This window comes from Oncorhynchus mykiss, chromosome 22 (genome assembly GCF_057628025.1).
Source record: "Oncorhynchus mykiss isolate SJ-2025 chromosome 22, ASM5762802v1, whole genome shotgun sequence".
Taxonomy (NCBI): domain Eukaryota; kingdom Metazoa; phylum Chordata; class Actinopteri; order Salmoniformes; family Salmonidae; genus Oncorhynchus; species Oncorhynchus mykiss.
This window is the reverse complement of record NC_143043.1, coordinates 7769336-7782622: the sequence shown is the minus strand read 5'-3', so window position 1 is coordinate 7782622 and position 13287 is coordinate 7769336. Positions and strand designations below refer to the sequence as shown.

At 42.4% G+C, this 13287-nt stretch overlaps 1 protein-coding gene across 9 annotated transcripts in view; it reads left to right on the top strand.

Annotated features, from left to right (window-relative positions):
- LOC110501280 (collagen alpha-1(XVIII) chain) overlaps positions 1-13287 on the top strand; it is a 177229-nt gene that overhangs the window by 75310 nt on the left and 88632 nt on the right. For 2 of the 9 annotated variants that reach the window (XM_021578713.3, XM_021578712.3), the window contains exon 1: positions 9071-10577. The exons of 3 other annotated variants lie outside the window; for them this stretch is intronic. In XM_021578713.3, the coding sequence (XP_021434388.3) occupies positions 9206-10577 (1372 nt within the window). In that variant the 5' untranslated portion in view covers positions 9071-9205. Of the gene's footprint in view, positions 1-8944; positions 10578-13287 lie in introns of those variants that run through there. 4 more of the 9 variants (XM_090215267.1, XM_090215266.1, XM_090215269.1 and 1 more) reach the window with 3 other exon arrangements.

Here is a 13287-nt window from a genome sequence, read left to right as displayed (position 1 = left end):
CAAGTTATCACGTCGATGGGCATCCAACTGCCCTTGTCCACTATACACATTTCCAGTGCCAGTCATTCAACAGCCACCTCCTGATTGCACAGAATAGGTTCAATGCCAAGTTCATATCTGCCACACCATGCCTCCACGAACCCCTCAGACTTGGTATACAATCACGACTCCCAAAATGTTTTGGACTCTGGCCAAAGAAGATATTACATCCAATAATAGTTACTGCATGGCGTAACAAGCATTCTCAGGCCAGGTCCTTGTTGGGTGCTTTTCACATAGAGTTTCTTTGTAGTTAATTTGGCCTCTGTGCAAATGTCGGTTCCTTGATGGTGTTAAGGGGTGATCCCTTGTGACTCAGCTCAACTGTGATTCCATCCGACAGTAACCTCTGAGCCTATTTCAGTATGCTCCAAACTGAAGAAAACAGACGTAGGATTTCACACTTGGTTCCTTTCAGCCAATTTCATGTGAAGTGTGAACACTCCAAAGGAACTCAGACACCTCAAAAGAGCCCTTGGAGCAAACCAAACTGAGACCATCTCGAGAGGTGGTCTGAGTTCGGTTCGCTTGAATTCTGTGGTCCGGTTCCCTTTTTTAGACAGAATTGAACATAAAGTTCCCCAGGTTCCCTTGTTATTATTCCTGCACCACACACTAGACTACTACAACACCGTTTCCCCTGCCAGTGCCATAAGTTCTCACATTGGTGACACAAAAGAGGGAAGATGATGATGTGCAGGTTCGCAGGAAAAACGTGAGCCGTTTATGGATATTGATTAGCGTCTGTCAAGGATGGACATACATTCCAAAATGTGTGGAATTTTTTGTTCAGATTATTTGCTTGTAATATGTTCTCTATAGGATTAGAGTGCTTCGTAAATGATTCATTTGATTGGGGGGTTTGAACAACATATTTGGGGAGGATCACAATATAGGGTACAAAATCAATGTTCAATTCTAGCATTATTTAATCTGCAGTTATTCTTCTGCTATGTATTATGTTACCAATAATATTGGTTCATGTTTATAGTGTCTTGTTAATAGGAATTGATTACAATTACTCATCTTTTAACTAAATGCAATCTATTAGCTTCCAAAATGTAAGTACGTACATCTAGCTGTCTGATAACACATTCTGATCGAATGGATTGTCCTCCACATGGTAAAAACCCAGAGTGCATTGAGTGAATGTTGGAAAAACCTGTTGGTTCCTTTCTAAACATAACAATGTGAATGCTTAGGACTAGGACCACAAAATAGATTAAGTGAACTGGAAAAATAATTGATTGATTGATTTTAGCCCATAGTTCACTTTAAAGTCGGCTGAGATCGGTTCTTTTAAAGAGGACTATATGTGAAAACACCCTTAAACTGGGAGGAACGCAGATTTTAAGTTTTCCCGTTGCATGCCGTAATGAACATGATCCAGGTGTCTCTGTCTGCTGTGGGATTGGGATGTTCTCCTGCAATATCCCAAGCTAATATCTGGACACTTTCAGAATTTTGACCCAAAGGGAATTTAAATGAATGTAGACTTTATTTTTTCAGGACAGTCTTTTAACTTCCTCTGCTGCTACTACTGTTTTAGTGTTGTTTCGATCTATATACCGTCTTTGCAGCATTTACTTTCTTATCTTTCTCTCCACTGGTGGGAGACGGTTCTTCTGAAATGCTGTAATTTGTGTATTACACTTCATCAAGAGCTATTCAAAATATCTTCATTTGATTGGCTTAACCTACAGTGTGATTATTTTATTTTATACTGGAACAGGAATTTATGGTCTATGTCACCCAGATATCATTAGTTAAAGGAGTAAAGTTTCAAGTATGGTTCCATCCAATTTACTGAGAATTTGTGTGCAGGAAAGTCTAAAACAACACTACTAAAGTCGTTGAAAGGAAAATGATCCACAAATTAGAAATGGTATTAGTTTTATTATTCCATTGTGCATAAATACAAGTTACAAAATGCAGTTTAAAACCTTTATTACGGTACTGCTAACCTTTTCCCAACATGCCAAGGGCCCTCAGTAAAAAATGTAAAAAAATAAAAGAATGGTGTCCAAGTTTCTAAACTGAACTTAGACATAACAGTGCATACCTCACACATCCTCGCAAATAATTACCAGTTACAAATGAACATGCCTCACATAAGAAGACGACAGGATGTTTTTCGATCTGCGTTATCTTTACAGCGGACGTGAAATAAATGGTGAAAAGCTGGGGCATTTGCCTTTAATTTTCTACTGCACTCAAGGTACTTTTGTTTTGTGTAGATTTCCTGTGTTGAAAACTTTCTGGCGCTGTCACTCAAAAGGCGACTTACACGGCATCAGTTCAATGGAATTTTGTCTCTACATCGTCGGGGACGTCCAGGAATAAGCAAATTTTCTGATGCGGAGGAGATTCCAGCAAAATGCAAAAATAAGTTAGTTTAGTTTGAGACGTGTCATGAAAGATGTTTTTATATCAAAGCGGTGTGTGTGAAAACAATGGAGATGGAGGAGACTGTGACCAGTTCTTCAAGCACAAGAGAGGTGATTCAATACAAGCTTTGCTTACCCAGGATGGCAGAGTTGGCAGCCGACACAAACTCTGCCTCGAACTTCAGGAAATATTGTAGAGGTAAGATAACTAGCTAGCTAGTATAGATAGCTATCTAATATTCATGACACAGTATTTAGAGAGATTTAGGATTTTTTTGCTATGTACTGTAAATTGTCTTTGTAAATTAGGATAACGTTAATCTAAAAGCCTGAGACTCAGTTAGTCAAATTGTGCATATATACAGTGCCTTACGAAAGTATTCGGCCCCCTTGAACTTTGCGACCTTTTGCCACATTTCAGGCTTCAAACATAAAGATATAAAACTGTATTTTTTTGTGAAGAATCAACAACAAGTGGGACACAATCATGAAGTGGAACGACATTTATTGGATATTTCAAACTTTTTTAACAAATCAAAAACTGAAAAATTGGGCGTGCAAAATTATTCAGCCCCTTTACTTTCAGTGCCGCAAACTCTCTCCAGACGTTCAGTGAGGATCTCTGAATGATCCAATGTTGACCTAAATGACTAATGATGATAAATACAATCCACCTGTGTGTAATCAAGTCTCCGTATAAATGCACCTGCACTGTGATAGTCTCAGAGGTCCGTTAAAAGCGCAGAGAGCATCATGAAGAACAAGGAACACACCAGGCAGGTCCGAGATACTGTTGTGAAGAAGTTTAATGCCGGATTTGGATACAAAAAGATTTCCCAAGCTTTAAACATCCCAAGGAGCACTGTGCAAGCGATAATATTGAAATGGAAGGGGTATCAGACCACTGCAAATCTACCAAGACCTGGCCGTCCCTCTAAACTTTCAGCTCATACAAGGAGAAGACTGATCAGAGGTGCAGCCAAGAGGCCCATGATCACTCTGGATGAACTGCAGAGATCTACAGTTGAGGTGGGAGACTCTGTCCATAGGACAACAATCAGTCGTATATTGCACAAATCTGGCCTTTATGGAAGAGTGGCAAGAAGAAAGCCATTTCTTAAAGATATTCATAAAAGTGTCGTTTAAAGTTTGCCACAAGCCACCTGGGAGACACATCAAACATGTGGAAGAAGGTGCTCTGGTCAGATGAAACCAAAATTAAACTTTTTGGCAACAATGCAAAACGTTATGTTTGGCGTAAAAGCAACACAGCTCATCACCCTGAACACACCATCCCCACTGTCAAACATGGTGGTGGCAGCATCATGGTTTGGGCCTGCTTTTCTTCAGCAGGGACAGGGAAGATGGTTAAAATTGATGGGAAGATGGATGGAGCCAAATACAGGACCATTCTGGAAGAAAACCTGATGGAGTCTGCAAAAGACCTGAGACTGGGACGGAGATTTGTCTTCCAACAAGACAATGATCCAAAACATAAAGCAAAATCTACAATGGAATGGTTCAAAAATAAACATATCCAGGTGTTAGAATGGCCAAGTCAAAGTCCAGACCTGAATCCAATCGAGAATCTGTGGAAAGAACTGAAAACTGCTGTTCACAAATGTTCTCCATCCAACCTCACTGAGCTCGAGCTGTTTTGCAAGGAGGAATGGGAAAAAATGTCAGTCTCTCGATGTGCAAAACTGATAGAGACATACCCCAAGCGACTTACAGCTGTAATCGCAGCAAAAGGTGGCGCTACAAAGTATTAACCTAAGGGGGCTGAATAATTTTGCACGCCCAATCTTTCAGTTTTTGATTTGTTAAAAAAGTTTGAAATATCCAATAAATGTCGTTCCACTTCATGATTGTCTCCCACTTGTTGTTGATTCTTCACAAAAAAATACAGTTTTATATCTTTATGTTTGAAGCCTGAAATGTGGCAAAAGGTCGCAAAGTTCAAGGGGGCCGAATACTTTCGCAAGGCACTGTATATATAATTGTGTGTCTACACAATAGGTACAGCTAGGCATGGACTCATCGCAACGTTAGACAACTTGTTAGGTCTGAGAACGTGATGAACTCACTACAGTCCCAGTATCTGAGAATAATAAGTATGGAAAGTCTGTCTGGGCTATTGTAATGTCCGTGATATGATGAACTAAGTTGCCACATAAAGCAGAATTTATTTGCTGAAATATTCCATATTTGTATGTTGTGTATTTACAACTATACAGGTTTGGTCTACACAAAACATAATCTTGGCACAATGACAGAGGACGAGACAGAGCAGCATTCATCATATGAAGATGATTTCTTCTCATCACTGATGCCAAAAAGGTCACAAGGTACAGGGAAGTTGGATGGGTACCATGCCTGTGTGTCAGACAATATGGACTTGCTTCATTCCTTTCCATAAATAAAGAAGCTGTCCCTCAAAATGAACAAGGGCCTGCCTGCCTCTGTGAAATTCTTAGCCGTGTCGGACTGCTCTTCACTGCAAAGCGAGCCAGGATCGACTTGATTCACTTTGACAATCAGTGCCTGCTGAAATGGAACAGCATGTTCAGCATGCTCAGAGAGATGTTCAGAGAGAAGTAGGCCTTAGAACAGAACTCCTTTTGTTTTTGCTCAAGGAACACTAAATAATCTAATGTACTCTGTACATGGAGCCTATATATAGTTTGTCAAACTAATACAGACCATTTTCTATTTTGAGGAGTTTGCTCATTCATTTAGCATAGGAAGCTAGCTCTGTGATCACGCTGGTGGGAATGCACATTGCTTATGTGATTGCATAGGACAACACATCAAGTCCTTCATCCTCAACCAGGGATCATCAACTAGATTCAGCCGCAGGCCGTTTTTTTTTTCAGCGGATGGTCTGGGGGCCGGAAAAAGCAGGGTCGGCAGGTAGCCTGGCAGTTAAGAGTGTTGGGCCAGTAACCAAAAGGTCACTGGTTTGAATCCCAGAGCTGACTAGGTGAAAAATCTGTAAATGTGCTCTTGCGCTAGCCACTTGACCTTCATTTCTCATGTAAGTCGCTCTGGTAAAAAGCGTCTGCTAAATGACTAAAATGTAAACATAATTACAAATAATTTTTAGACCGCAAATTGACCTCACACAGATGTAATGTTTGACATTTCATTTCAACTCTTGCTTACATTTGTATACGATCACGTGGCTCTCTATTATGAGTGGGAAGACTGGGACAGATTTCTTAAATTAAAATCACTTGGATCGGATTTCCTGGTATTATTTTGTGCAAAATAAAACATTTATTTTTGATTTATTTATAGAAGACTCGGGGGGCCAAATAAAAGGACCCGATAATCAAAGAGAGTTCTAAGGGAGATTGGTGTTGTGGATTTTTATGACGTTCTGACCACAATGAAAGAGTTATCACTTGGACTGCAAATGGAAATAAATCAATAAACTGCTTTATTCTAAAGTTGTCAGCACCTCCTCTATCTCTTGTGCTTGTTGTTGCGGTCAACTTAGTTTGGAGTGACTTGTTCATTTCCTTAGAAACTGGCAAACAATCAGCAACAATGGACATTTCATTTTGACAGTGTTGTGCCAATATCCTCTCCAGTGAGGGAAAATGACATTATGAGTCCATTAGCCTTTGTTTCCACTACAAGTGATCATTATACAGTCCCAAATTTTCCTTTCTGCTCTTAATTGCGAACCTCATGTGGCCACTGGGGAGAAACGCATGAGAGCAATATACCAGATTAGTTCAATCGCTGGATGTGTCTGCAAATCTTCCGTGTCTTACTGCACACTTACATTTTTTTTTTTGAACTTAAGACTAAGTGTAGTCGGTCCTGTGCATTACCTTAAGCACTGCAGGCTAGGGATGCACCGATATGACATTTTTGGCCAATACCGATATCCGATATTTTCCTTGCCAAGAAAAACAATACCAATATTAAACATTTTAGTGGCCTTTTAAGCATTATAGTACAGTTGAATAATTACACAACACACACAAACACACACACACACACGACACAGAGGTCTATGGCACTGCATCTCAGTGCAAGAGGTGTCACTACAGTCCCTGTTTCAAATCCAGGCTGTATCACATCCGGCCATGATTGGGAGTCATTCCCATTGGCAAAGCGTTGTCCGGGTTGGGCCGAGGTAGGCCGTCATTGTAAATAATAATTTGTTCTTTATTGACTTGCCTAGTTAAAGGTTTCACACACACAGATACCAAACCACACTGACCAAAAAGTTATTTTGTTGGCATTTACGTATGTCCCCATTAGGATTAGATCGTAATCAAAACCTATTTCTTTCACTTACTTGTTATGCTGCTTTGTTATTAATTTGTTCAGTCGTTTCATTCTCAACCAGGATTTCATCATACATGTCAAGCAGGGAAGTTTCAGCTCTGTCTGTCCGTGGCCTCTCTTCCTCAGTGTGCACTGTCAATCAATCAATCAATCAATCACATGTATTCATACAGCCCTTTTAACATCACCCGATGTCACAAAGTGCTGTACAGAAATTGTGCGGTAGAGAGAGAGTCCAAAACAGCAGGTCCGGGACAAGGTAGCACGTCCAGTGAACAGGTCAGGGTTCCATAGCCGCAGGCAGAACAGTTGAAACTGGAACAGCAGCATGACCAGGTGTACTGGAGACAGCAAGGAGACAGGACAGGTAGTCCTGAGGCATGGTCCTAGGGCTCAAGTCCTCCGATAGAAGAGAGAGAGAAAAAGAGAGAGAATTAGAGGGAGCATACTTCAATTCACATAGGACACCGGATAAGACAGGAAATATTCCAGATATAACAGACTGGCCCTAGCCCCCCGACACAAACTATTGCAGCAAAAGTACTGGAGGGATATCTAGAGGGATATCTTCAACCACCAACCTACTACCCTGAGACAAGGCTGAGTATAGCCCACGAAGACCTCCCCCACGGCACAAACCCGAGGGGGGCGCTAACCCGGACAGGAAGATCACGTCAGTGACTCAACTCACTCAAGTGACGCATGGAAGAGCACCAGTAAGCCAGTGACTCAGCCCCTGTAATAGGGTTAGAGGCAGAGAATCCCAGTGGAGAGAGGGGAACCGGCCAGGCAGAGACAGCAAGGGCGGTTCGTCACTCCAGTACCTTTCCGTTCACCTTCACACACCTGGGCCAGACTACACTCAATCATAGGACCTACTGAAGAGATGAGTCTTCAATAAAGGCTTAAAGGTCGAGAGCGAGTCTGCGTCTCTCACATGGATTGGCAGACCATTACGTAAAATTTAAGCTCTATAGGAGAAAGCCCTGCCTCCAGCTCTTTGCCAGCGTGTTGTGACCTTAACGTACGTGTAGGTATTTACGGCAGGACCAAATCGGAAAGATAGTTAGGAGCAAGCCCATGTAATGCTTTGTAGGTTAGCAGTTAAACCTTGAAGTCAGCCCTAGACTTAACAGGAAGCCAGGGTAGAGAGGCTAGCACTGGAGTAATATGATACATTTGTTGGGTTCTAGTCAAGTTAAGCAAACTGATATCTTTCTGACAGATAAGCTCTAAACCAGGCCAGAACTTGTCCGTGTAGACCAATTTGGGTCTCCAATCGCTCCAAAATAATGTGGTGATCGATGGTATCACTGTCACTGTGTCCGTTTCTATCTTGTCCAGCTGTGTATGTAACATTTCACGTAAACCCTGTTTCTTGTCTACATCAAAGTAGCGGTCCTTGCATCGAGCATGGTGGCGACACAGTAAAGAGGCTCAGAGAGAATGCCACCAAATAATGCCACCAAATTGGTTTTCATCTGTGCTAACATAATTGAGAAAGGATTTTCTAATGCTCAATTAGCCTTTTAAAATGGTAAACTTGGATTAGCTAACACAATGTGCTATTGGAACACAGGAGTGATGGTTGCTGATAATGGGCCTCTGTACACTTCCAGCTACAATGGTCATTTACAACATTAACAACATTAACAATGGCACATAAGCCCATTTTCAAAGGGATTAGTTGTTTTTTAGGGTCAGTCGTTCTTTAAGAAATTGTATTATTAGACTATTCTCTGGATCATAATATACAATTTGGACAGTGTTTCTTCCTTGCCAAAATTGATCTTTGCATTACCGCTGTCATATGACAGATAGCTAATAGGCTATTTTATCATTTGTCTGGTGAAATTAATAAGTGAATGTTCACCACATATGTTTATCTTTCATAGAAATGGGTGAGTATGTAATGCATTTACAGTTTACGTTTATAAGCCTCTAGACTTCAGATGAAATTACATAGGTAAACAAGCAAGACCATAAAACCCTGCACATTCTCTATGCCCTTCCATCGTGCGCCTACAATTTTCACATACTTTAGTTTTTTAAGATAGGCTGGTGGACTTTCTACTTTTCATGTTTGTACAAAGAGGTTAACTCAGAGGGAACAAATGGCCCTTTTCTGTAAAACATTGAAAAGCACCAACATTTACATTGAAAGTCAACCAGCTGTTTTCTCTAAAGGTATCCTTTCTAAAGAGACCCTTTTCACTGCTGGGACAAAAGGAGGGTAGGAGGAGGAGGAGCTGTGGGAGGGAAAAGTTACAAGGGCAACCAATAAGGATGAGACCTCCTTGTCCCCGCCTTCAAATTAAGGCATTTCTCTTCACTTTCCCCCCTCTGGCTGGTGGTCTGCAGTGTGCTGGAGGAGAATGGAGCATGTGGAGTGAATCAGTGGCAGTGGGCATGTCACAGTTCACTCTGGGAACCTTATCAACACTGCTGGTGGAGTACATTTGGGCAGCAGCGGGATGGATTGCAAGATTGGATTCCAGCTGAGTATATCCCTTTTAGTGGTAGTATTGGTGGGCCGTTGTGAGGCGTTGTGGTTTTCCTGGGGCAGTATAGATGGCACCACTGAGGCCCCATCGCTTGACAATGAGGGATCTGGGAACCCAGTGACTAGCAATGAATCACCAACGCCGGAGAACATTGAAGAAGTGGGGGCAGATGTCATTGAAATAGAAAGCGGGATACATAAGTTTGCTCAAACTTGGAACCAGAATGCAAAGGCCACGGAGGCCCCCAAGCTGACCACTGTGAGGTCAAAAGCCAGGAATGAGCGCCCAATGGAAAAGGGTGCCGGTCGGCCCACGTCAAGGGGAAGCAAACCTGGTAATGACATGTCCACAGTACAGGGTATGGGATCTGGTTACTGGGAGTGGTCAGGGGTTGGGAGTGGGTCTGGAGTTGGGTCCTGGTCGGGATTTGGATCTGGTTCTGAATTCGGATCTCGGTCTGAATTTAGTTCTGAATTTGACTCAGAGTCTGAAATCAGACATGGGTCTCAAATTAGACCTGTGTCTGGAATTGGGTTTGGGTCTCAATCTGGATCTAGCATTGAATCTGGATCTGAACCAGGAGCCTCTATGTGGGATAGCCAGGAGGGAACAGTTTTACCCACAGACCTCATCGGTTTAGCAGAGAATGTCAATGTGCTTGCAGGGAAAGAGAATGAGATGCTGGGTATTGTCAAGGTGGACCTAGCAGAAAGTGTTTTGGATGAGCACAACAGAACAGCTGAGTGGAATGCTACGGTTTTCCCCATAGACAGTCAGCCCGTCCCAAGTGTTAATGTCTCTCTTGAGACAACTCCCAGTAACAGAAGTAGCAACAGAGTAATTGACAGTAGCTCTAGTTGGAACACCAATAATTTTAACTCGACAGAGTATTTTGACGAATACACTGTCTCAGGTGATTTTCTAACCCCTTTTGACAGCAACCACTCTCTCTTAGCTACTAGTGAGACGCCGGCCCCGGAATCCCCACGTTGCTGGCCAATAGATTTCCATTTGCCTTTCTGCAAATCCATGGGTGGCGACAGCTTTGTGTTGCCCAACTATTTCAATCACAGCAGTGTGAAGGAGGTCCGGGCTGTTTTGGGCTCTTGGGCGTGGCTCTTGAGGTCGCGCTGCCACCATAGCCTGGAGTGGTTTTTCTGCCTGCTGCTGTTGCCCAGGTGCCCCCGGGGACTGCCACCGCCTTGGCCTTGCCGCAGCTTCTGCGAGGTCCTGCAGGACAGCTGCTGGACAGTCCTCGATGAGGGCAGCCTCTCTATGGAGTGCCACTCTTTGCCTGATGAGGACGATGGGTATCAGTGCTTGTCAGTTAGTAACCAGAAAGGTAATCCCTGGTTAAAATGTATTCCCTTTTTGGAAATCCATTTTCAACCATCCCCAATCCCACCCCCTGTTTGTCTTTTTTTTGTCACCCAGTAGTCCTTGGACATTTATCTCGTGTTTTTTGGGCTATTCCTGACACAGTTTGTTTTAAGCGCATTATATGAAGGTTCAGGGGACTAACCAGTGTATTTCTGTTTGCAACTCAACCCTTCGGCAACAACAATGGTGTGTGCAAAGACTAAACTAGCATGGCACTAGTGTTTTCCTCACAACCCAAACCGGTCGCATGTCAATGTATGTCCAAGTCTTCCGGTTGGCCAGTGACTAACTAAAATGTATAAGAATGTGTCACACACACACACATGAACGCACACACACATTATATTTTCTTCTGGAGCTATAGCTATAGACTTTAGCATAATGTAAGTTAGGTGCAGGATAAATAGTCTACTTTTGAGGGAGAGGGACTTGATGAAGTTGGAAGTTTATGTATATAGAGTTTGAGTTGATGTAATAAAACCAGAGTAAGGGGCTGAAGGTCACAGTTGGATTCCGTGTTATATGATTTGTCCCTCCCAGACTTAAATGGAGTATTTATAGAGACATTTTATTTCTTTCATGTGCACTTAAAGGAGTGAAGGACACCCTGGCATGTAGTGTTCTTTCTATACATAATCTTTTGGCATGCCATCTTTATATCAACAAGCTGTCACATGTATTCATAGAATAAACCATTGCAATACACATTACAAGCAGTACATGGTAACTTTGAAATGAAAATGATTACATTTTGGTTGTATGAATTGCTTGTCAAAGTTTGTGCATTCTGCTCTCTACATGGTCAAATAAGCTGTCGTGTTACATTGAGCACAAGGGAAGTGATTATTTAATTTTTTTGTGGTTTGGTGTGATACATTCAGCAAGCCCACCTTTGTGTGTGAATATACTTGCATGACAGTTGATCTTATTTTAGCTTGGTGACTGTTTCAACTTGGAGACATATGTGGCAGGTATTTCAATGGCCTTGAGCATGATGGGGGAAAGATAAATGGTACTGGTAGAATCTTTTTTTTCCTTTCCCTGTCCAACATAAACCCTGTTCAGTCTGCATATAAAAGTGGGAAAATTGCTTTCAGCAACAAACTTGTTTTGGATGCCACTGGGTGCACATGCAACATTTTTCTTCTGCTAGTTGGGTAGAAGTTGGGTTGAGCAATAATTTGCCTATGCCATCCGTGTACCAGGATGGTAGCTCATTATATTCAGTTAAGTCAGCTCTCAGCCGTCACTGACCTTTCTAGCCTCCGATCTCATGATTAGATCCCGCCCTGCTGTTATGGTACAGTGAGAGGGGGCTCTCAGGATTCACTTTTGGCCTAAGCATGCCGTGGTAAAATCTCTAAACCACATGTTGCGCTCCAATTGACTTTCTTCTCCCTGCCAGGTAGTAATGTGGAAACATATATGCTTGTGGTTTCTATGTCAAATGAGTGCATTTTCTTTTGTAGGCGTTTTTCTGAATCTGCACATAACTTTTCAAATACTTCAGCAGACACATTTCCTAAAATGGAAAAACATGAAACATTAAAAAATATTCTTACAATGTTGGAGAGGAGGTGGTGTAGGTACACTACATGACCAAAAGTATGTGGACACATTCTTGTCGAAAATCTCATTCCGAAATCATGGGCATTAATATGGAGTTGGTCCACCTTTGCTGCTATAACAGCCCCCACTCTTCTGGGAAGGCTTTCTACTAGATGAAGGAACATTGCTGCGGGGACTTGCTTCCATTCAGCCACAAGCACATTATTTGAGGTCGGCACTGATGTTGGGCGATTAGGCCTGGCTCACAGTCGGCGTTCCAATTCATCCCAAATATGTTTGATGGGGTTGAGGTCAGGGCTCTGTGCAGGCCAGTCAAGTTCTTCCACTCCGATCTTGACAAACCGTTTCTGTATGGACATCGATTTGTGCACAGGGGCATTGTCATGCTTAAAAAGGTAAGGGCCTTCCACAAACTGTTGCCACAAAGTTGGAAGCACAGCATAGTCTAGAATGTCATTGTATGCTGTAGCATTAAGATTTCCCTTCACTGGAACTAAGGGGCCTAGTCTGAACCATGAAAAACAGCCCCATACCATTATTCCTCTTCCACCAGACTTTACATTTGGCACTATGCATTCGGGAAGGTAGCGTCCACCAAACCCAGATTTGTTCATCGGACTGCCAGATGGTGAAGCGTGATTCATCACTCCAGAGAACTCGTTTCCGCTGCTCCAGAGTCAATGGCGTCGAGCTTTACACCACTCCCATAACAGCACTTTCAGTTGACCGGGGAAGCTCTAGCATGTCAGAAATTTGACGAACTGACTTGTTGGAAAGGTGGCAGCCTATGACAGTGCCACGTTGAAAGTCATTGAGCAGCCATTCTACAGCCAATGTTTGTCTATGGAGATTGCATGGCTGAAGAGACACCTTGTTTGCCCTATTAAGACCCCATAAATGTTTATAGTTGTTTAAAGGTACTGAAAATGGCTCCAGATTACAAAGTTGTCAAATTAATATAGTGGTGGAGAGTGATGCCATTTCACCCTGATCAGGGTGGTGTATTTGGAGTTTCAGTGCTCACATTCATATCATCCGGCTTTACACTATCTCTTTTTACGGCACTGCTATCTCTAGACAGCTTGCTCCACTGACAGGCTTTA